At 37.7% G+C, this 26,168-nt stretch overlaps 1 protein-coding gene and 1 long non-coding RNA gene across 6 annotated transcripts in view; both read right to left on the bottom strand.

The window, feature by feature from the left end:
• Positions 1-11,701: 11,701 nt before the first annotated feature.
• LOC110452856 lies at positions 11,702-13,436 on the bottom strand. The gene is made up of 2 exons (XR_002463231.1): positions 13,398-13,436; positions 11,702-13,290 (listed from the first exon to the last, which is right to left on the bottom strand). It is a non-coding gene; the product is annotated as an uncharacterized LOC110452856 (long non-coding RNA).
• A 4,943-nt stretch (positions 13,437-18,379) lies between these two features.
• LOC110452854 (extracellular sulfatase Sulf-2-like) overlaps positions 18,380-26,168 on the bottom strand; it is a 119,131-nt gene continuing 111,342 nt past the window's right edge. For all 5 annotated transcript variants that reach the window (XM_021501572.1, XM_021501571.1, XM_021501575.1 and 2 more), the window contains 3 exons: positions 24,331-24,473; positions 23,683-23,794; positions 18,380-20,327 (listed from right to left, as the gene is read on the bottom strand). In XM_021501572.1, coding sequence (XP_021357247.1) covers positions 20,227-20,327; positions 23,683-23,794; positions 24,331-24,473 — 356 coding nt within the window. In that variant the 3' untranslated portion in view covers positions 18,380-20,226. The remainder of the gene's footprint in view (positions 20,328-23,682; positions 23,795-24,330; positions 24,474-26,168) is intronic.

Below are 26,168 nucleotides of genomic sequence, written 5' to 3'. Positions count from 1 at the left end.
TTCCGAGACATTGATACATACAGTGTTACAAGTAATTTGGTCTGTTCCTTTATAATCGCCCGGGTGTCTGTCGTCAATAAAATGTTTTTATTTTAAATCCGCGACAAGTTTCTGCGACATGCTGCACGCATTTTTGTTGGCAAGAATATACTTTTTAGATATTTCATAATATTTATATCGGATGAATTCTCTCAATAAAAACTTGGGTGAGCTCGAAAGGTCTTCTGATATAAATATATAGGTTTGGACTACACCCACTTTATCGTATAATATTCCGGTAAAACTCTACAGGATAAAATAGCTATCCATCATGACGAAGAAATAAAAACAAAGTCTATATATTTCAAAAATATAATATGAAAAACTTGTCATTCACGAAATATTCAACATCAAAACTACCAAACGGGGTGACATAACATCAACAAATGTATGTTTATTTGTTTAATCTAAGGAAAACACAATAAACTTACCTCCATGATAGCAGAGTAACCGTGTGTATATCTGTCTGTCACCTCCGTCTTAACGATGTGTCTTTCCATCTCTTCCCTCCAACATCTACAAACCCGCACCACAAAATGGTGTTCGTAACGTTTTGACTTTTTAAAAAACTGACTTTTTAATCCGACTTAATCAGCGGTTCTTTAAATTTTTCTTACGGGGCCGCAAGAAAGGGTAACTTTTATATTAAAAAGAGATCGTTTTACTTTTTAAAGTACATGTATTTTTTGTTTCAATTGACATATCATATGTTTTTATTCCGCACGACGTAAACAAATGTCTTTACAACTTAAAACTTAAATCAGTTTTATCACCGAAATCATAATGATAGATGTGATTATGTAAAATGTCATTTTAAAGCCCCTCTTTGTGGGCCTCCGTAAGGTGTATTCCTCCGGTAGTATTTTTTCCCACATGTATATTGCATTGTGCCTTTTGGGACGATTATTGTTTATAAATCGCACAAGTTCAAAGGCTACGAAAACATCAAAGATAGCCGCACCAGGTAGATTTTGACTCTTGTTTATAAGTCTTTGATGAGATTTTTGGTCCGTTTTTATCAAAGTATGCGTCACAAGTGTTCTGGTGTATATGAACATCACAAGTGTGTATATGTGAAGTGTATATGAATATCAATAAGTGCGTTAACCAATCAATGATATCATAATTACAAAGACATAATCCGGAGTAAATATCTGTGAGAAAATTAAAGATGTGTGTTTGTAAAAATAATGCGGATTTGTGTGGCGTACGCGTGTGTTGACTCAGATTATATATAAACATTATGACACTATAAACCTGGTCAGATATCACTACAGGAAACGTGTCAACGTTCTCAACAAAACAAAACAGTCTAAAACGAGGTCTGATGGAAAAACTCCAAATAATACTAATATTTTGTCATTTAATATAAACTTTATTTCATTCCAAATTAAGTTGCATTAAATCACATAACATACAAAGTACAGTATTTTGACATTTATCGGCCTTGTTTGTAATATGTCTCTGTTTCAAGGTGTCGTTCTATCCCCCCCCCCCCCCCCCCCCCCTTTTAAAAAAAAAAAAAATACGATATAGATCGACAATGGAAAACTTTGTCTTAGGAAACTTCTTTTTAATTTTTCACCATTACAAATTGGATACCTATTCCTCGTGAAAACTCACACGAATAGTCGTAGGTTTTAGTGTATTCCCCCAACAAAAGCATACGGTTTTATTGATGTAGTTATTTCAGCGTCTCTTCTATATATACAGTTGTCTTATATCCCCATTCCTTCTGCCAGTCTCATTCATTTCCTAATTCCATTTCTCCGGATTATCTTTGACCTTCCTGTTTTTCCGTAACATTTCTCCAGGTTCTCTTTGAACTTCCTGTTTTTCCGTAACTATTCTCCGGATTCCCTTTGACCTTCCTGTTTTCCGTAACTACTCCGGATTCCTTTTGACCTTCCTGTTTTCCGTAACTACTCCGGATTCCCTTTGACCTTCTTGTGTTTCCGTAACTATTCTCCGGATTCTCTTCGAGGTTTTCTGTAACCCTTTTCTGGATTCACTATGACCTTCCAGTTTTTCCCTTCTTTGATAGACTCCACCGTACCTGTACATTATTTACAAATTAATTCTAAACAGTCATATTGTTGAATAAACCCCACGAAACTGCATTAGCAACTATGTTCATAGCATGTCCGCATTTGTGTGAGACTCGGGACCGGGGTTCGATTCTCTGACGTCCTAAAGGTATGTGTATATTTTTGTATAAGGCTATGAATGCCATTAGCCTATTGTTGACGTCACCATTCTTATGATGTCATACTTGTTACGTTGGATACCATTGGCAATCCCTAGACAGACGACGGTTTTATTCACTTAACAAGCATGCACGACGGACCCATTTTTTTTAACCAAATGCCAAATAATAATAAGTGTAATTTAATTATATATAACATTCCAAAAAATAGTAAATATAATATTGAACTGCTTTCAGTTGGCATTCATGATGATATAAACAGGAACAAGAGCAAGCGCTAGCGCCTCACTGAATTTTGGCTTTATCCAGTTGGCATTCATTTGTTCTGTGAATGCCATTATCACTGAAACAAATCGCCACTTGGACGGAAAAGTAAAATAGAAGTCCAATGTTCACATTACAGATAACAAAACACTTTTATCGCCAAAAACATCGCGTATCTCATATAAATATAAAGTGCCATCGTCGGGAAAGACACCAGCGAAATTAAACTCGTAATACAGTGAGTTGTATTTGAGATATTTGAGAATACGTTTAAGAATGGACAAACTTTTCTGGAAATAACCGTCATTCCCCCCNAACAAAAGAACAAACAAAGAACAAAACCCCAAAACATTCATTCGTCCCTCTGAGATTGTTGGATTATTGACTAGTGTTGGTACGTAGCGCTTTGGTGTACCGTTATAAGAGTATTATTACAATGTGGTTGTGTATTTACCATTAGGAAGGACACACGGATCAGCTGTAGTAACAGGGATCTACGATCTAAACCTACTCGGTTATACATACATATTACATATCACTAACCACACGGGTAACAGATTTACATGTATATGCATTTCTTCGCCAACACATCAAAGAATAATCCAGTTCTGTGACCCGTGTCGACGAGTAAACCTTGCTGGAGAGGCGGTGAGGCCCAGGCACGACTCTAAAGCGACTGTTTAACAAGATCAGGATTAAAAGCAGACTTTTCCATGAGATTAAGATAATACAATAATCGTATTTAACTAATGTATGGTTTAATCTTGTTCAGTTGTCAATAATTTTCTTTGTTCAATCAAAATAGAAATCTATTGTTTAATCGTGGGAAATTAAAACCGCAGGGAGCAGCTATTACTAAGTAAACCTACAGGAACTGCATAGAAGTACCGCAGTGGGCTGTTACTAGTAAACCTACAGGAACTGTATAGAAGTTCCCGCAGTGGGCTGTTACTAGTAAATCTACAGGAACTGTATAGAAGTACCGCACTGGGCTGTTACTAGCAAACCTACAGGAACTGTATAGAAGTACCCGCAGTGGGCTGTTACTAGTAAATCTACAGGAACTGTATAGAAGTACCGCAGTTGGCTGGTGCTAGTAAACCTACAGGACCTGCATGGAAGGACCGCACTGGGCTGTTACTAGTAAATCTACAGGAGCTGTATAGAAGTACCGCAGTGGGCTGGTGCTAGTAAACCTACAGGCACTGCATGGAAGTACCGCACTGGGCTGTTACTAGTAAATCTACAGGAGCTGTATAGAAGTACCGCACTGGGCTGTTACTAGCAAACCTACAGGAACTGTATAGAAGTACCCGCAGTGGGCTGTTACTAGTAAATCTACAGGAACTGCATAGAAGTACCGCAGTGGGCTGTCACTAGTAAATCTACAGGAACTGCATAGAAGTACCGCAGTGGGCTGTTACTAGTAAACCTACAGGAACTGTATAGAAGTACCGCAGTGGGCTGGTGCTAGTAAACCTACAGGACCTGCATGGAAGTACCGCACTGGGCTGTTACTAGTAAATCTACAGGAACTGTATAGAAGTACCGCACTGGGCTGTTACTAGTAAACCTACAGGAACTGTATAGAAGTACCCGCAGTGGGCTGTTACTAGTAAATCTACAGGAACTGTATAGAAGTACCGCAGTGGGCTGGTGCTAGTAAACCTACAGGAACTGAATAGAAGAAACCTACAGGAACTGCATAGAAGTACCGCACTGGGCTGTTACTAGTAAATCTACAGGAACTGTATAGAAGTACCGCACTGGGCTGTTTGTTACCAATGGAACTTTTTATGAGAAAATAACCTCAATACTTTCATTCATGAGTTTTCAGAAAAAAATGGCAAATCAGAGAGAAGTACCGTAGTATTTTAAATAAATAAATAAATAAATAAATAGATAAATAAGAAGTCCTCGTTATAGTTTACGTCAAATCTTTATATGAAAAATCGAATTCTTGATATCCTGAAATGCTAAATATATTTTAATTCAATAATACAATCCTCGACATGTGTCCGTATCCAAAATATACTCCAACCAGGTTTTCCTCCCAGAATGCAGTACATTTACTCCTCCATTTCCTTTAGAACCCCTTTGCACCCCTTTCCCTTCTTCCTCTCCCATCCTCTTCTCTTCCACATACTTCTACATGTATACGTATAATATTAGTCTGTGCCGTCCAATCGCCGTTTTACACAAAAAAAGGCGAGTTAACATAAGAACTTTGTACTTATTTTCGATATCATGTTTGAATTACTGGAATATTATACCGATAATAAAGTTTAAACTTATTCAATAATTTGATATTGTAATATGAAGTGATTAATCGTAACGTAAGGATTTCTGTCGGACAAATTCCACGTCTCTCCGAATCGCCAACACCACGTATTCATTGTTTTAGTCAAATCAATGACACGTTCGCGTCGTGACCATTCTGGACCATACTGTAAAACTCGGGTAAAGTACAGGCAATCTGTTTCGTTTGTATTAGTCGAAGAATCGTATTTATCTTGTAATTACTCGGTGTTTGACTTCGCTCCTGATGGCAACATTGTCTACCAAACAATACCCTCGGGACCCCTCGTCATGCTTCCCTCTCTCTGCGGTTTTCTGTAGTTTCTCTGCTTTTCGATTTTACATCGTCTAGTTTTCCCTACAGATCATTTACGGTGGCTATTGGCAAGACTATAAAACCGAACTTTTACAATAACTAGTAATCATCTCCATGTATACAAAGGCTGTCATAGAACGCACCTCGAGGTGTAATTAACCTGTGCAATCCAGTCACGATCAATCGGAGTATATACAAATAACAATGTTTTCATTTTGGAACAAAGGGCGTAATTCGTTTTTCTTGGAAATATCATCATGTATGGATCATTAATATTTTATTGATGTCTGACCACAAACACCAGGACAATTCTCACCTGCCTTGTTCGGTTTTCTCACCTGTGTAGCCAGATAGTTAATGCAATTAGACCTCACACCTGAGCGTCCTCCGAGGCGCTACAGTTCGGGATTACGGTACCAGCGTGACATCTCTCTTACATGTAGTACTTACCTTACGGGAAGATCCAGGGCGGTTTCTTCAAATCTCCCCAATTTTTAACATACGACAGTTTCAACAGACTTGAGAAACTTCCACGCTATATTCGATAACACTCAATTTGTCCAGATGAAGGGTATTCCCTAACTTTCCTATTTTACGTAAGAGGGTGTTTTTCCTCACGAACGGTTCCGGGTTGTTTCGCCCGAAATCCCGTTCGCCCTCGGTTGTTTCGCCCTAAAACACAAATTTTAGGGCAAAACATTGTTTGATAATTTGTTTTAATTTTGGTAGTTTGAAATGTCACAAATTAAATCTTCTACGTCTTCCATATCATTAAAATCAATAAAACGGGATTTAGGGCGAAACAACCCGTTACCTCACGAACAGCTTAAAATGGGTCTCAGGTAAGAAAATCAAGAACAAAAGACTTCGGGTTGACATTACTTAATCCGAACCTCAGGTTAGGGGAAGATACTAAGGTTACTTTTGTGGTTGCGCAGTACAGCCAAGGCGCGTGCTTTTGTTTTTTTTGTTTAACAGCCTGTATTTTTTACACACCGCCACACATAGTAGCACACATATATTTGATTATCGAAGTCATGAATAATTGAAAAGAAAACGGCAAGGAGGGGAATGAGATATACGTGATGTGTCGATCCCATTAATACTTCATCGTGGACATGCGGACTACGACACCAACCGAAGGCGGATTAACGCATCCGGAAGATCACATGCTAGTCAGCAGGATAGCATCATGCATGTATGTGTTAATTGGGTTAAGTGATGCATTAAGGGATGACGTCATATATAAATGAGCCTGTCGACCAAATCATCGCACTGACTGGATCTTGTCTTGAGCTGGACACTAATTATTCATAACTTGTAAATATGACACGTGCTAATACTAACTTTAATATTCATAATTTTCTTTATTTTTCCGTTTGTCTGTCTTTAATTTTTGAAACAGGGAGTGAGTTTATCGACAAGAACTTGCCCACTCCGCCATTTGTACCCGCGCCCACTCCGCCATTAGTACCCGCGCCCACTCCGCCATTAGTACCCGCGCCCCTGCAAAGTCAAACATTATATGATTACTACAACGCCGTTCCGAGGATTCCCGGAGTAGATCAACGTTTTCAAACAATCACAACTAGACAATTCGGTTAAACTGTATGATATACTACATACTGGAATTAGAGTTGATGGAAGTCTGTGGCTACATTAAGAAATAAGTTACATACATGCAATTCAATAAGGCGTGTCGTATCGGGAATTTCTTAAAAAGTCTGGAGTGCCAGAAAATTCCGGCCTAAGACTGCTGTAATAGCGAATAGATCAAACAAAGTGCTTTATGTCAATGAAACCCCTCGATAAAACGATACGCACCCTCGCGCGGGTATTCACAATTCACCTGTAGTAGTAGAACTTCACACAGACGGTGCTAATACCCTTCACAAACACTCGGGAAACACTACAACCCTCAAGGCCACTTACAGCTCCCAATGGGCCGAAATAGAGCGGCAGATGGGCACTGGTCACCTCTAACCATATGCCATCACTTAGAGGTGATTGTCTCGCTATCATTGGCCGGAGCGTGTGTGGTCATCACTTTTTGTGGTTTGATTGTCCTTCTCTCGTTACCTCGATTCAAAACCGATCTCAGCTAGACACGCCATTCTGATGACCAACTTTTCTATGTCTATTATTACAATTAATTAGTGTAATGGTAATAAGTAAAAACTCCATTCGCTCTCATAATCTGTTCAAGCGAAGTTTGGTGTTATAAAGGGATGTTGGGATGTAAAAGGAGATGTAATAATTGTAAAAATAATTATTATGCAAAAGAGGAAAACGGGATCCTGAAATAAGCGAGTGGCATGCATCTTATCCTGTGTTTACTCTACAAAAATCACAATAAGTCTGCATATCAAAGAATAGAAATATTGGAGAGATTTATCAATGCTTTTAGACGAGTTTACATGTGTTACAACATTAAAACCAGGATTTACTACTGTGAATATTTTGAATGAACTGATTCAAAAAGCGTCGGATGTATCCTAGTGGTTCGACACCTGTAAAATACACGCTTCAAAACCATGCACAATCAGTTTACATACTCTTCTGGTAAATAAATGCCCTGCATAGAAAACAAAGAAATCATACTCGAAATTCAGTAACTTTACATCATTTTTACATTTGCGCTGCCATGTCGCTATGTAAACCCAGTAAAGGTCGTTGCGGTCATCGGAATATGAACCGAAATGAGTAGTAAAACAATACGAAAGACACGTTTGACTCTCGTTTGGAATATTTGGGCGAGAAGTTCACTATTTCACCATGATACCGTAGCAGTAATATTTGTTTCTATTAAAATTACGATAATCTATAATTTTAGACGGAAATGAAATTATCTTCATAAACCTCACACAAGTTGACTTGGACCATGCCGTCCCGTACAGAAGTAATCTCTGGTTCAGTGTGCAGTTACAAGTCCGGCTACATTCTGTTGCTTCATGAAAACGCCTGTACACTATTGTGTTTGTGGGATGAAGCATTGTTGTGAATAAGCTGGATGCCGTTCAACCCTTTACTTGGGCGGTTGTTTATGTAGAATCTTTTTACAGACTTCAGTACCTTGTCTCGGTAAACCTTGACAGCGGTACTTCTCCCTTCTTTGCACGGTATATGAACCACAGGCCCACTATCATTGAAAAATAGCATACACAACTTTCTTGATGCTTTTTATACGTCTTGCAACCAATGGCCTTTCTTGAGTTTTCGACAGCCATTGCTTGTTAACAAAGCGCCTCTGGAGTTCAAAGTTATAAACCCTGGTCTCATCCCCTTTACCTCCTATAGCTTTCTTGACTCGCAATTACCGTACGTTTTCAATATATTTTTAGCATATTTCAAACGCTTGGCCTTTTATTCAGATGTCAGCAAAGGGGAGTCCACCGAGCACAATACTACAAATGTATTTTAATTTCAAGCTCTTTGTCGGAATGTGATTTGTACTGACTTCTGAAATGCCAACCATATGCATGAGCTATCTCAGAAATAGTATATCGACCATCATCATTGATTGTTGCATGTTCTTCTTTGGTGCTGTAACAACCGACTCTCATCCACCTGATAACACCTCAATGTGACGACAGGGCTCTCACCCACCTGATAACACCTCAATGTGACGACAGGGCTCTCACCCACCTGATAACACCTCAATGTGACGACATGGCTCTCACCCACCTGATAACACCTCAATGTGACGACATGGCTATCACCCACCTGATAACACCTCAATGTGACGACATGGCTCTCACTCACCTGATAACACCTCAATGTGACGATAGGGCTCTCACCCACCTAATAACAGTTCTCAATGTGACTACATGGCTCTCACCCACCTGATAACACCTCAATGTGACGACAGTGCTCTCAACCATCTGATAACAGTTCTCAAAGTGACTACATGGCTCCCGACCACCTGATAACACCTCAATGTGACGACAGGTCTCCCACCCACCTGCTAACAGTTCTCAATGTGACGACAGGGCTCTCACCCACCTGATAACACCTCAATGTCAATGTGACGACAGGGCTCTCACCCACCTGATAACACCTCAATGTGACGACAGGACTCTCACCCACCTGATAACAGTTCTCAATGTGACGACAGGGCTCTCACCCACCTTATAACACATCAATGTGACGGCACAGGTGCCGTTTATGCTGCACAACTCTGCCTGTATCTGTTTTGGCGGTATCTGTAAAGCACACCGAGTCTTAATATAGGAGCGTATTTCGGATTTAGTCTCAAACATCATTTTAGCATTGAAAGTAACCACTTGTCAAGAGAGTTCATACCATTCAACAATGAATAACTTGTCCAATTCTTGTCGGATGCAGTCGACATTTTGCATGGATATGTACATTGGTATTTAGATGCCTGTTCAGTCTAAGGCGCTACACTATTTTATTGCTCGTTCGCACGGGAGCTTTTGTAGTAACAGAATTTATTGAATGGCCCTCGTAACGGAAATGCCTACGCGGTGTTACGTCATTAACAAATGATGTCAATACTCATCATGATATAAATAAATATGACAAAGTTAGTACGAATGGATAAAAAAATGTTTTACGGAATATATTTGAAGATATCCGTTACAGGAAAATGCACGTGCTTTGGGCTGTTCGATCAGTCGAACATTCCAGTGAATCTTGGTAGGATATTTTATCTCTCTTAATGTCATTATTATTATTTTTCAAAGGCAGAAAGAAGTGAAAATGTAAATATAAGCATTAAACTGCTTTCAGATGCGGTTCATAGGCACTATGAATGCCCGCTGCATTACAGGAAAATAAAACATGAAACGCGGTTCATTCTATTAATCCGATGGCTTCAACAGTCTATGGTTTTCAATATTTCACCGAACTTCTAATGTTATATGAACGTGTTATGTATCATTGTATCATTGTATTTTCATGAAACACACGATACGATAGTTTGTATCCGATGATAAAAAAAATGAAAAGAACATTTTAATGAATTGAAAATTTGATTCTTATTTATCATGAGATGACGAAGATATCGTTGCATACATTGTAAAATTATCAAACGGGTTTAAGATTATATTGACAAAATAAACCAACACCAACTGTTTTTAACGTTTCGTGTCACGCCTAACGAGTTCAATAAAGTAAAATATCCTTACGCTGTCCTTTGGAGACAAGCTGATCAGGAGTGTTTTGTGTAAATGTTGTATCGACTAAACATATTTTATTTGCAAAAATGTTGATATGTTGACACAACATTGTGAATTGAACTTCATAAAATTCGGATATCTATTATGATCATTTTATCATAATGCCACTGTTATTACCAGAAATAACATGGAACGGTTAAGTAAATCTCATTATTATCTAACCAGACAATAACGCTCCTCAGCCTATCACCCTTAATCTGTCGCTAATCGAACTACAATCGCGGCACAGCTAGGAGAAATATACAAATATTCCGTAATCACGTTTATCCGTGTATTCATTTAAAATATCCCCACTTAATCTTGTCGCGGAATGTCTCGCGGATTTTTCTGACATGTGAAATTTGAACGGTTCGTCTTATAAAGTATGGGAATGTAAAAGCTAAACAAAGGGTATTTACGTATATGCGAAGTCCACAGAGATTACTGGTTAATAAATCGTGTAAGGTGCTATTGTAATATGAAATCCTTTCCCTTGTGAAAGTAATTCGGATTGAATTGATAGATCTAAGCTAATTGGAAACGCATTGTTATTTTAAGTGGATAGTTTAAATACCATTCACGTGCGTCGTTTGAGCCGTTCCAACTTGTTATATACACTTATATATATAGATACTCTACATATGTTTTTGTCAACGATATATTTACTTATCTGTTTTGACGATGCGACATTTTACCTGGAAACTATCTGGGTTTCTTTAAGGAATTTCATTTTAACTTGCTGTCATAATTAACAGTTTAATAATAAGAAAAGAGCGTTACATACGTATATAGTTGTATGTGATACAGGCTTTTATGGGTATGGTGGGTCAAACTGACGCCGAACTTCACATGGACATAATGGGCGCTATATCACACTTTTTACTCTACTTTCATCTGTTCACGATGGCTAAAAATTAGAAGGAGTTTATTATATAAATGTAGATAATGAATAAACAAGTTCTTGCGAAGGAAAACATAGAATAAAACAATAAAGTACCCAAGATCTATTGCTAGGTCTTTTTGTCTTCTCAGAAGACAAGAGAAAACGAAAAGCAGAAAGGCCTAGCGGTAGATCCTGGACACTTAATATTTTATTCTATACATACTTATCTAAAACCCCAGCTATAGATCATGGTAACCGTTATTCAGTACATATCACCACTTGTACACAGTGAATATAACTGGTACACAGTAAATATGACTGGTACACAGTTAATATAACTGGTACACAGTATATATAACTGGTACACAGTGAATATAACTTGTACACAGTTAATATAACTGGTACACAGTATATATAACTGGTACACAGTGAATATAACTGGTACACAGTATATATGACTGATACATTGTTAATATAATAGCATTATAGGCCAACAAACAACACAAATCCTCAGGTAATGATGATGATTTAATGCAGTTTCATGAAGACAAATTTATTACAAAGTACATATTATAATACGAAGGCAGTCAATGTCATGATACTTCCCCAATGTATACTGTAAAATATTTATACATCCAGTGATGTTTTACCTAAAATTGTGTCAAGTATCAATCGCAAAATCATGTTACACGCCAACAATTACTAGCCGTGCGACATGCGCGTGGAGTGAATTGTGAATTATTGTTTTATCAATACAGAAAAGTGAATTCGCAAAATATAAGTTATCTGTAGCATACAAAATGGTAAGTCTGCTTTCTTTCAGCACATTAGTTCGGCTGTATATTATCTGTTTAGATCACGAAAAAGTGTCTCTTCATAAATGTAACTGATGGAATATTGTATATAGATCAATGAATGACGTTTATACTAGGTGGGTTTTATAACGTTTCCGCTTTCTTAATAAGAAAAGTCAGAAAAGTTCGCTAAACTCGACTTAGTTTATTGATACTGGGTGTATCCAGTTTCTACGTAAATAGTTCTAGCATGGAGGATGGAACGACATGAAAGAACCTGTTATAAGGAAAAAAAAAGTAAAACTCCAGCACCTTATCGGTACAAAACTTACAGTAATATACAAAGGTCTACAACGTAAACAAGGGTGATCGCGAAGCATATAAACAGGAAAATACACCGATAAAAATGGATACAATACAAAACATACATGACACGAAAACACGCGAGACTTTATAGCCCGAGTTACACTTAAAATAATACATGAAATATTCTCAAGCATCACTTTACAATTGTATTGAACATTTAAAATCATTTTCATCACAAACTCGGCTGTGTGAAACCAAATTGTTATACACTGTATGTAAAAACTGCCAAAGCCAGCTGATGAGGAATACAGTTTTTTATATGCCAGACAAAAACATCTTTTCATTGCTTTTTGACTGTAACCGGCCTCCCTTCATATTCTATTGATAACACTTGATTTGCCACATCATGCTGTTCCAGTGACGGACCTGACATTTATTACATAAAGTACTTAATTATAGAATAATCTTGTAGGACTACCTTAGCAGTTGTATTAATTATCGCCGGTGTATCTTCAACCCTACGACAGACAAATCTATAAGTCATAATAACAATAGTAATATGCTGACAATTCCTACAGAAATACTGATTTAAATACTTGCCCTATGTTTTATAGTATATTCCTTGTCTCCACCTAACAACAATATCACATACATATTATGGTTACGTTTTGATCAACAAATTAAGATCATCAACAGTAATTTTAGAGCAGATAAGGTTAAAACATTTTTTAATATCGATAATGATTTCAATGAAATGTACAAATTCTAAAAAAAACTCTAGTCCATTTCTTTTTGTATATAAGGTGGCAGAGACTACGTGAGTTCTGGATGTTTATAACAACTGTTAACTGTCGCTTATTACCTCCAGACAACTTTATATTACATGATGCTCATTTCCCCCAAACCCTCGTGGGCTGGATCATAATCACATGGAGGTCACTGCTCTCTATCAAATGCAGTACTTTCCTCCGCCAACTGGTTGATATATAGAGAATAATACATGCCTTTTTCCATATCATACCCAGTATCAACCCGAGTCTGCAATATCAGTCGAGGGTTGATACTGGGTGTGATATGGAAAAAGGCATGTTTTATTCTGTTTATTACATACTTACTAATAAAAGCTACTATCTTATGATCTTTTTTTTTTGAAATATTGAAAAATGAAATATTTCCAAATGGGGTTGTGATACTGGTTTTGCGGGCTGATACAGGTTTTGGGGTGTGAAACAGCTTTTGGGGTGTGCTACGGCGAGGGCTGATATGGGTAAGAGCAATTGTGTCCTATCGCATATACAAAAAACCCGTATTTATTAGTAAGTATGTAATAAAACCAAATACTCCCCTCAACAAATGTACATACATGTAGTTGATAAATGTTGGATACTATGCACTTTACACTAATTTCATGTCTCTGTAATTCATATAAATGTACAAAATACTGACCATGTATCTCCTACCTAAAGCAAGTAAGTAGAAAATAAATCCAAAAAATTTTGAAAAAAAATTCAAAGGTTTTGACAGTGCATTATATAATATACATAAAGGATTATCGTATAAAAATTAGTTCTAAGCATGACTTTAAAATGTCAGTTAGTAAACATTAATTAGAAGAGATGCATACTACCCTGTAGCAGGACACAAAGACAAAAAGTGACATATAAATTAAAGAAAAAAATCAAAACATACTATATTGGCACTTAGTTTAGAGGCCACTGTATAAAGGTGGTCGTGTTATAGATGAAGTCAATGTTGTGTCAGAATCCATAACACTCAAAGTGTACACTGTACCTGTGATCTGTGAGAGAGTTACCTCCCTTTATTTTCTGTGTAGAACATTAGTGCTATCAATGTAAGGACCAAGTCTTCTTAAATTTTATCATCAATTAACCCTTTCACCACTCTGAACCATAATGGACTCATCCAGATAAATGAATATATGGTAGAGTCTACTAAAGTTAACTAGGGGTGAAAGGGTTAGAAACAGTCATAAAAATAGGTTTCGTTAAAAATGTATTTCATAATTTAAGCGAGGAAAGAAACTCCTCGTGAGATTCAAATCACAATAAAATGACACACATGGTACCTTTATAATGAAAAAAAGAAACCCTACATTATGTTTTTCCCCGCACTTCACTAGTATTCTAGAAAAAATCAATTTAAAATCAAGATCATATTTGATTTAATGTACAGTTTACTTTTACTGATGACAATCTAATCGCACTTTGTTTGTTAAGGAAATATTGATTATGAAGTATGAAATGTGTTTCCTTTCTGAATACACTGCCATACAGGTACAGCGTTGGTGATGTTAGGCCATTACCCTTCCTTCTCCATGATATCAGTGTATATGCAGTTTAAACTAATTTTTGATCATTTATTTTTGAATCAGATATTATAACAAAAAATAACCGAGGACAATAAGGATTAGTAAACAAACAAACTAGTTATGTGAGTTTGTCTCCAACACTGCAGTTTGAGTTAGAAAATACTGTAAAAAGATATCTAACATCTTGGAGATTTTCTCTTACAAATACAACAAGTAAAAATGGTACATTATAAGAGAGTAGGACAAAGCTAAATTACAATGACATGATAATGAAATGAACATAATTATGTAATATATATATAAGGATGTTCCAACTCATTCAACCCTGAAATTTCATAATGAACTAATCCAACCTTTGAATTGGAAGAGTCCAAATGTGTCTTCAAGGGTGAATGCGTTAAAACAGTAATTATAAAAGCAGTCTAAACTAGCTTGTTAAGCCTCAGGCTATCTAATACCTTTTCTCCCTCATAAAAAATAACCCAGGAGAAGGGGCATAACTCCCATAAAAAGTGAAAATTGATCATGTGCACCAACTTTCTTAAATATTGGTCAAGAAGGTATTCAGAAAAAGAGCCGGACTCCCATAGAAACCAGTGTTATCCAAAAGTTCCTCTAGAAGCAAATAAGGTATTTTATAAGAGATATAAGACACCATTTCAAAAAACTTTGATCGAGCTTGAAGTTTTTTTTGTTTTTTTGTTAAGAAAATTGAATTATTAACTTTAGTGAATGAATTACAGGATTTTATAATTTTTGATCACTGATGTAAATATTTCAGATTGTTGCATTAGAGGGTGTTCTCGGGGTTAACCATTTTAAGGGTGTTTTCGAAGTTAAATGTTTTATCAAACTGGAATAAAGTTTAGTCACTTCATCAATAGTGGATAGCCTATCGATGGTTCCATTCCAAACACAGCCAAACACCTAAAACTAGAACATGCTGGTCAATAAGGGGCCAGCCATGTACAGAGCAGAAACATGCTGGTCAATAAGGGGCCAGCCATGTGCCTTATCACTGAACAGAGCAGAAACATGTTGGATTTCAGGATCAAATTAATGTAGTACAGCGTCAGACGTATGTAATCTGGCATTTACCACAGAGTAGGAACAAAACCAGACAAACAGAACAGAAATACCCTATCAGTTAACATTTAACACAGAGTAGGAACAAAACCAGACAAACAGAACAGAAATACCCTATCAGCTAACATTTACCACAGAGTAGGAACAAAACCAAACAAATAGAACAGAAATACCCCAACAGCTAACATTTACCACAGAGTAGGAACAACATTTTACCAGTAATTACGAAGTGCTATAGGGCTACACCGAAGCCATCACTGACAAAATACCTCTGTTAAACTAGTGATGTCAACAATGTTACCTACAGAGTAATTTAACTTATTCACCCCTGAAGACACATTTGAACTCTTCCAGACCAAAGGTTGGAATAGTTCATTATGAAATTTCAGGGGTGAATGAGTTAACACCAGATATAACAACAGTTGATGAAAAATCCTTTGCTGTCACTTTATCAAGTAAACCGGCATATTTTTAATGTACTGGATAACTTAAAACTGGAGCAAGCACACTCAATGCCTAAAAACACATCCACATTGAATGTAAGTTACAAAACAAATGATCAGAAACAAGCGTAATCATCCCATATATCACAGGTATTATCAAATCATTACATTTATCGTTTGAATGCATCAGAATGGCTATACACTAGAACAAAATATGTATAATTGTAAACACATACAGCATTAGACAGACACAATATTACTACACTATCAGTATACATGGCGTGAGATGTTGGGAATCATTTTATCAGACGATGAAAAGCAAAATGACACAAAAATTAAAACATTATCTGAAAATAAAGTAAATGTCAAGTATATGCATGTAACTTTCTTCAGATTTAAATAATTATATACAAATCCACCGTTCTCCTACTACAGCAATGCTAGTTCAGGGGAGACATTCTGTTTGACATCAACACACGGTGGATAAGTGGACCCCCAGATCCTGTATCAGGAAAGTAAGGTTTACTCATAGCGTTAGCCTATATACTTGTGAATTTAATGTGCGATATTATGGGAAACCATCAATTAAAGATGATAAGGAGCGTATGTTAGATCATGATGTAAAACCAACTCAATGACAGGCTTCATATATATACAGAGCACAAGGCTGTTTTATGACATGATATTAACCCAACATGACATTAGGTAGATTCCACTTTATCAGTGACCTTCACTATGACATGATATTAACCCAACATGACATTAGGTAGATTCCACTTTATCAGAGACCTTCACTATGACAGGATATTAACCCAACATGACATTGGGTTGATTCCACTTTATCAGTGACCTTCACTATAACCTAGCCAGCATTAGATGCGTCCATCATCTCTTTATATAACCTGTGACACAATTACTGACCTTATATTTTACAATAGTATGCATATATAATCATTTTTGTGTCTTGTTGAATTCTTACAGAGTTGATTGAGATTCCACAATGGGGCGGGCAGGGACTGATACTTATTGGTGTTATCATTCAGCTACAGGCAGAAATCCCTTGCTGTATCAACCCTTTATCTACAGACCAGACTCATCCAGCTCAATGCATGGGAGAGTCTACTAAAGTTACATAGGGGTGAAAGGGTTAAGATATAACCCCCTGATGCAGAGTAAAACCTCATTATATTGCCACCTTTGTCCAGCAAAATGTTATGACAGGGTTTGGTGACATATTGAGGATACCTATAAATGTTATGATGGGGTTTGGTGATATATTGAGGATGCCTATAAATGTTATGACAGGGTTTGGTGATATATTTAGGATACCTATAAATGTTATGATGGAGTTTGGTGATATATTGAGGATACCTATCAATGTTATGACAGGGGTTGGTGATATATTGGGGATACCTATGAATGTTATGATGGGGTTTGGTGATATATTGAGGATGCCTATAAATGTTATGACAGGGTTTGGTGATATATTTAGGATACCTATAAATGTTATGATGGAGTTTGGTGATATATTGAGGATACCTATCAATGTTATGACAGGGGTTGGTGATATATTGGGGATACCTATGAATGTTATGATGGGGGTTGGTGATATATTGAGGATACCTATCAATGTTATGACAGGGGTTGGTGATATATTGGGGATACCTATAGATGTTATGACAGGGTTTGGTGATATATTTAGGATACCTATAAATGTTATGATGGAGTTTGGTGATATATTGAGGATACCTATAAATGTTACGACAGGGTTTGGTGATATATTGGGGATACCTATAAATGTCATGATGGGGTTTGGTGATATATTGAGGATACCTATAATTGTTATGACAGGGTTTGGAGATATATTGAGGATACCTATAAATGTTATGGCAGGGTTTGGAGATATATTGAGGATACCTATAAATGTTACGACAGGGTTTGGTGATATATTGGGGATACCTATGAATGTTATGATGGGGTTTGGTGATATATTGAGGATACCTATAATTGTTATGACAGGGTTTGGAGATATATTGAGGATACCTATAAATGTTATGACAGGGTTTGGTGATATATTGGGGATACCTATAAATGTAATTGTTAATAAAAACATTAACGTGTGGCGTAACACTGAGGTTTTCCTGTACATCACCGCTGACTAATGGCATCAGTAAACACTGAGGTTTTCCTGTACATCACCGCTGACTAATGTCATCAGTAAATACTGAGGTTTCCCTGTACATCACTGCTGACTAATGGCATCAGTAAACACTGAGGTTTTCCTGTACATCACTGCTGACTAATGGCATCAGTAAACACTGAGGTTTTCCTGTACATCACTGCTGACTAATGGCATCAGTAAATTGTGAGGGTTTCCTGTACATCACCACAGACTAATGGCATCAGTAAACACTGAGGTTTTCCTGTACATCACTGCTGACTAATGGCATCAGTAAATACTGAGGTTTTCCGGTACATCACCGCTGACTAATGGCATCAGTAAATCCTGAGGTTTACCTGTACATCACCGCTGACTAATGGCATCAGTAAATCCTGAGGTTTACCTGTACATCACCGCTGACTAATGGCATCAGTAAACACTGAGGTTTTCCTGTACATCACTGCTGACTAATGGCATCAGTAAATTGTGAGGGTTTCCTGTACATCACCACAGACTAATGGCATCAGTAAACACTGAGGTTTTCCTGTACATCACCACCGACTAATGGCATCAGTAAATACTGAGGTTTTCCTGTACATCACCCTGACTAATGGCATCAGTAAATACTGAGGTTTTCTTGTACATCACCGCTGACTAATGGCATCAGTAAATACTGAGGTTTTCCAGTACATCACCGCTGACTAATGGCATCAGTAAATACTGAGGTTTTCCTGTACATCACCACTGACTAATGGCATCAGTAAATACTGAGGTTTTCCTGTACATCACCACTGACTAATGGCATCAGTAAATACTGAGGTTTTCCTGTACATCACCACTGACTAATGGCATCAGTAAATACTGAGGTTTTCCTGTACATCACCGCTGACTAATGGCATCAGTAAATTGTGAGGTTTTCCTGTACATCACCACAGACTAATGGCATCAGTAAACACTGAGGTTTTCCTGTACATCACCACTGACTAATAGCATCATTAATAACACCCAGTCAGTTCTCCACACCAGTAAGATCAGACATGCTACTTTACAATGTTGAGTTTCCTCTTTTCCTCATCCCTTATTTTTCTTTATGTGATATCGTGTTTTCCTGTGTCCATCTGTTACGGAAAGTAAAAACACCAAGAAGTTAATGCTATCCTAGAAGTAACAATACCTGTGTCGTTGACTGTTTCGTGAGCTGTTTCGCTAGCTGACAATGTGTTTCTAACTGAGAACATAATTATCCAGGCTGTTATTCCTTTATTGATATCATTATGTGCTTCCATTTGAAAGTCGTGAACTGATGATGTTTTAACTTTGAAGGTCTGATCAATCAACACACACATTTTCCGTACACAGCAAAATCTCCAGGAAACTTCAAGGAAACTTCCGGGAAACCTCCAGGAAACCTCCAGAAAACTTCATGGAAAGTCCCAGGAAACCTCCAGGAAACCCCTAGGAAACCTCCACATTGGCCATATTTTTAGTTCCAACAACATTGACTACAACTCCCGGTCTCCATCAATTGTTTTGTTTATTAGATCCCGGTGACATTACGTTTCTGGTACTAAATCTGGTTGGAGTTTCAGCCTCTGTGAGTTTTTACCGTTCTTTGCCATACATGCTTACTTCCTTTCTCCAATCACGTCAGCACATATCCTCCATTGTCACCGAGTCCTCTTTCTCAGAAATTCATAGAAGGTTTGTAATATCTAAAACTGTCCCATCAATCACAATTTGTTTACCTTTCATCACAAACATTTTGAGAGTTTACCTCCACTCTGTACTGATGGACAAACCATTCACACATGAAATTACTATTTAACCATTTCACCACTGTAGACCACAATGGACTCATCCAGATCAATGCATGGTAGAGTTTACTTAAGTTATAAAGGGGTGAAAGGGTTAACAGTTACGATCAGCTAAAATCTGTGTTCCCATTGTCTATGTAGTCATTGAGTTCCTCGTCGTTGAAGTCGTCATCGTCATCAAAGTTGTCCCGATTTCTTCTTTCTTTCACTAGACAAAAGAAAAGAGATTTTCATCAATATACCGGTGTTTTTATGAGATCATCAACGTGTGGTATACTGTTAGTGGGAGTTTGTGAAATCCCAGTTTTATAAAGTGACTTGGCCACTGACCAATCACACCCATATTCCAACTTGTCTGAACTAAGGCAAACATACCTGTGAGGATTCACCTATAAAACCCTGAACTAAGGCAAACATACCTGTGAGGATTCACCTATAAAACCCTGAACTAAGGCAAACATACCTGTGAGGATTCACCTATAAAACCCTGAACTAAGGCAAACATACCTGTGAGGATTCACCTATAAAACCCTGAACTAAGGCAAACATACCTGTGAGGATTCACCTATAAAACCCTGAACTAAGGCAAACATACCTGTGAGGATTCACCTATAAAACCCTGAACTAAGGCAAACATACCTGTGAGGATTCACCTATAAAACCCTGAACTAAGGCAAACATACCTGTGAGGATTCACCTATAAAACCCTGAACTAAGGCAAACATACCTGTGAGGATTCACCTATAAAACCCTGAACTAAGGCAAACATACCTGTGAGGATTCACCTATAAAACCCTGAACTAAGGCAAACATACCTGTGAGGATTCACCTATAAAACCCTGAACTAAGGCAAACATACCTGTGAGGATTCACCTATAAAACCCTGAACTAAGGCAAACATACCTGTGAGGATTCACCTATAAAACCCTGAACTAAGGCAAACATACCTGTGAGGATTCACCTATAAAACCCTGAACTAAGGCAAACATACCTGTGAGGATTCACCTATAAAACCCTGAACTAAGGCAAACATACCTGTGAGGATTCACCTATAAAACCCTGAACTAAGGCAAACATACCTGTGAGGATTCACCTATAAAACCCTGAACTAAGGCAAACATACCTGTGAGGATTCACCTATAAAACCCTGAACTAAGGCAAACATACCTGTGAGGATTCACCTATAAAACCCTGAACTAAGGCAAACATACCTGTGAGGATTCACCTATAAAACCCTGAACTAAGGCAAACATACCTGTGAGGATTCACCTATAAAACCCTGAACTAAGGCAAACATACCTGTGAGGATTCACCTATAAAACCCTGAACTAAGGCAAACATACCTGTGAGGATTCACCTATAAAACCCTGAACTAAGGCAAACATACCTGTGAGGATTCACCTATAAAACCCTGAACTAAGGCAAACATACCTGTGAGGATTCACCTATAAAACCCTGAACTAAGGCAAACATACCTGTGAGGATTCACCTATAAAACCCTGAACTAAGGCAAACATACCTGTGAGGATTCACCTATAAAACCCTGAACTAAGGCAAACATACCTGTGAGGATTCACCTATAAAACCCTGAACTAAGGCAAACATACCTGTGAGGATTCACCTATAAAACCCTGAACTAAGGCAAACATACCTGTGAGGATTCACCTATAAAACCCTGAACTAAGGCAAACATACCTGTGAGGATTCACCTATAAAACCCTGAACTAAGGCAAACATACCTGTGAGGATTCACCTATAAAACACTGAACTAAGGCAAACATACCTGTGAGGATTCACGTATAAAACACTGAACTAAGGCAAACATACCTGTGAGGATTCACCTATAAAACCCTGAACTAAGGCAAACATACCTGTGAGGATTCACCTATAAAACCTCATCAGAAACAAGGGCTACCAGATCAGAGAGTTGGCAAAAAGTGTGACCGACAGACGGACAGATGGATGCAGACAGATAGTCTGGACAAATCAGGGACCTAATTATATATATCGGAGCTGCTTCAACTTGTTAAGGTAGATGATAGTTATACATAAAGATGTACATGTCTACTGAGCTTGGACTCAATGTATAAAGACCCTGAGGTTTGTTTTTCCAGATGACATATGAATACATCACCAATAAGTCAGGAGGTAGTCCCATTTATACATTAATATTTTCAATTTGCATTTTCAGGACTGTCCCATTTAAATAAACAAAATTATTGGTCATATTGTTTTAAATGTTGTAATCAATTCAAAATGGCTAATTATCTTACCAGGACGACGTCACACATGACAGTGATGACGTCACACAGAGAGTGATGATGTCACACAGAGAGTGATGATGTCACATGATTTGGCACCTTCCGAGACATCACAAGCCCGATATTTTAGGAATTACCAAAATTTATGGAAATTGTATTCAATGTAAATATAAGGATAGAATCTTGTTCTGTTGAGGTTTACATGTTCACAGCAGGACAGATATACAGTGAAACCTGTGACACCTGACTTTACCGACACTTGACTTTACCAACACCTGACTTTACCGACACCTGATTTTACAAACACCAGGCTTAAAAGACACCTGACTTTACCGATACTTGGCTTTAGAGACACCTGACTTTACCGACACTTGGCTTTAGAGACACCTGACTTGACTGACACTTGGCTTTAGAGACACCTGACTTGACCGACACTTGGCTTTAGAGACACCTGACTTGACGGACACTTGGCTTTAGAGACACCTGACTTGACCGACACTTGGCTTTAGAGACACCTGACTTTACAGACACTTGGCTTTAGAGACACCTGACTTTACTGACACTTGGCTTTAGAGACACCTGACTTGACTGACACTTGGCTTTAGAGACACCTGACTTGACGGACACTTGGCTTTAGAGACACCTGACTTGACGGACACTTGGCTTTAGAGACACCTGACTTTACCGACACTTGGCTTTAGAGACACCTAACTTGACTGACACTTGGCTTTAGAGACACCTGACTTGACCGACACTTGGCTTTAGAGACACCTGACTTGACGGACACTTGGCTTTAGAGACACCTGACTTGACAGACACTTGGCTTTAGAGACACCTGACTTTACAGACACTTGGCTTTAGAGACACCTGACTTTACTGACACTTGGCTTTAGAGACACCTGACTTAACTGACACTTGGCTTTAGAGACACCTGACTTGACAGACACTTGGCTTTAGAGACACCTGACTTGACGGACACTTGGCTTTAGAGACACCTGACTTTACAGACACTTGGCTTTAGAGACACCTAATTTTATCGATACCTAACTTTACTGATAATCTGACTTTAGGAAATTTCCTGTATTTATCAGACATTATGGTATGACCCAAGGAAGAGGTTTCTTTGTCTTAAACACTGCTTTCACAAACACACTGCCATGTCTAACCAACCAATCTAGTTCCATCGGACATCGATCAGTAAAGTCAGGTTATGTACGTACATCAGTGCCGTCTGTCCGACGTCAGTAAAGTCACATTATATTTCCGTACATGTGCCGGCCTTGTCACATTATATTTACGTACATGTGCCGGCCTTGTCACATTCTCTGTGTCCTTTGCATGCCCTCATTTCGTTGAGCTGGTCGTGGAGCTGCTGTAACACGCCGTAGTTCACCTGGTGTATAGTGTTCACTTCCTGTTGGTTAGTAAAATCAAATTCAGTTTTAGTTTTGTTTGTGAAATGATGAAGGTAGAGAGATGTAATTTTAAAAGAAGGGGAAAATATAAAGGTCTGCCATCTCTCCATATTCCATGAGTGTTTTGTTCCCGTTGATATACACGAAATTATGATAACATTTTGACTTTTTTAGGTATAAGATATTCAATCTCCCAAGTAAATAATTATTCTTCACTCACTAGCACAAGATCTTTAATTTATCCTCCCGTTTTGTTGAAAATCTAATAATTCCTTCAAGGGTTCACAGAAATATGCAATTTTTTAAATAATATCCAAGTTGGCCATCGGCAGCCATGACAATTGATAGTTGTCAGATTTGGTTCGAAATCAATGATGAGAGGGTGAATATTACTGGTGAAGTAGAGAATTTATTGAAAATAACATTCCTTGAACTGTTATTACTGACACAGACATCAGTGACGTCATTTTATTTTGCAGGTGACGCAAAAGTATTGAGAACACACATTTCTCCCAACCGTAGGAGTTGAACTTACCTGGAAAGGGTCGGTTAACAGGTCGTAGTAACTAATGAAGTTGTTGATGAACTCACAATACAGCAGGTCGTGTGTCTGGTTCACCGTCCTCAGACACCAGTAGGTGTTGTTATTGGAGTTTGTACAGTAGCAAAATGGCCCATCTGGAAAAAAAATGATTTTATACCATAATCTTGTACTTACTGCAGTAAATGTCAATTTTTCGAGTGAATGAAATTCAAGTACTGTCAATCACTTTATTTTCGCAAGAAATTACTTTAGCAATTTACTGGTGGGCTCATTTGGAAATTGAAATGTTCTGTGAATTAATGAATTCAAGAGATAATTATGATCAATATTAAAAAAAGGAATTATTCATGGATAAGAACCTGAACAGGCATGCAGGTTTGCAAAATAAAGTGATTTACAGAATTGTGTTAGATCTGTACCCTACTTTGTCTAGTCGTGACATTACCATGACCAGCACGTCCAACACATAGCTGGTACTGGCACAGACATTTTTCACTGAATCCACAAAAAATCTATGGAATTGTTCTTAACAAGGTATTTCATAGCAATACTAATATAACTGCCCTTAACAGTGTTCTATATCTAGTAGTTAAACAGAGCGGCCATTAACAGTGTTCTATAACTAGTAGATAAACAGAGCGGCCCTTAACAGTGTTCTATATCTAGTAGTTAAACAGAGCGGCCCTTAACAGTGTTCTATATCTAGTAGTTAATATAAACAGAGCGGCCCTTAACAGTGTTCTATATCTAGTAGTTAAACAGAGCGGCCCTTAACAGTGTTCTATATCTAGTAGTTAAACAGAGCGGCCATTAACAGTGTTCTATATCTAGTAATTAAACAGAGCGGCCCTTAACAGTGTTCTATATCTAGTAGGTAAAGAGAGCAGTCCTTAACAGTGTTCTATATCTAGTAGTTAAACATAGTGGCCCTTAACAGTGTTCTATATCTAGTAGTTAACAGAGCGACCCTTAACAGTGTTCTATATCTAGTAGTTAAACATAGTGGCCCTTAACAGTGTTCTATATCTAGTAGTTAAACAGAGCAACCCTTAACAGTGTTCTATATCTAGTAGTTAAACATAGCGCCCTTAATAGTGTTCTATATCTAGTAGTTAAACAGAGCAGCCCTTAACAGTGTTCTATATCTAGTAGTTAACAGAGCGGCCCTTAACAGTGTTCTATATCTAGTAGTTAAACAGAGAGGCCCTTAACAGTGTTCTATATCTAGTAGTTGAACAGAGCGGCCCTTAACAGTGTTCTATAACAGAGCAGTCCTTAACAGTGTTCTATATCAGAGCAGTCCTTAACAGTGTTCTATAACAGAGCAGTCCTTAACAGAGTTCTATATCAGAGCAGTCCTTAACAGTGTTCTATATCTAGTAGTTAGACAGAGCGGCCCTTAACAGTGTTCTATATCTATTAGTTAAACAGAGCGTCACTTACCAGTGTTCTATATCAGAGCAGTCCTTAACAGTGTTCTATATCTAGTAGTTAGACAGAGCGGCCCTTAACAGTGTTCTATATCTATTAGTTAAACAGAGCGTCACTTACCAGTGTTCTATATCAGAGCAGTCCTTAACAGTGTTCTATAACAGAGCAGTCCTTAACAGTGTTCTATATCAGAGCAGTCCTTAACAGTGTTCGATATCTAGTAGTTAAACAGAGCGGCCCTTAACGGTGTTCTATATCTAGTAGGTAAACAGAGCAGTCCTTAACAGTGTTCTATATCTAGTAGTTAAGCAGAGCGGCCCTTAACAGTGTTCTATATCTAGTAGGTAAACAGAGCAGTCCTTAACAGTGTTCTATAACAGAGCAGTCCTTAACAGTGT

This window comes from Mizuhopecten yessoensis, unplaced genomic scaffold, assembly GCF_002113885.1.
Source record: "Mizuhopecten yessoensis strain PY_sf001 unplaced genomic scaffold, ASM211388v2 scaffold6919, whole genome shotgun sequence".
NCBI lineage: Eukaryota > Metazoa > Mollusca > Bivalvia > Pectinida > Pectinidae > Mizuhopecten > Mizuhopecten yessoensis.
Note: the sequence above shows the minus strand (reverse complement) of the source record. Positions and strands in the feature narration are given on the sequence as shown.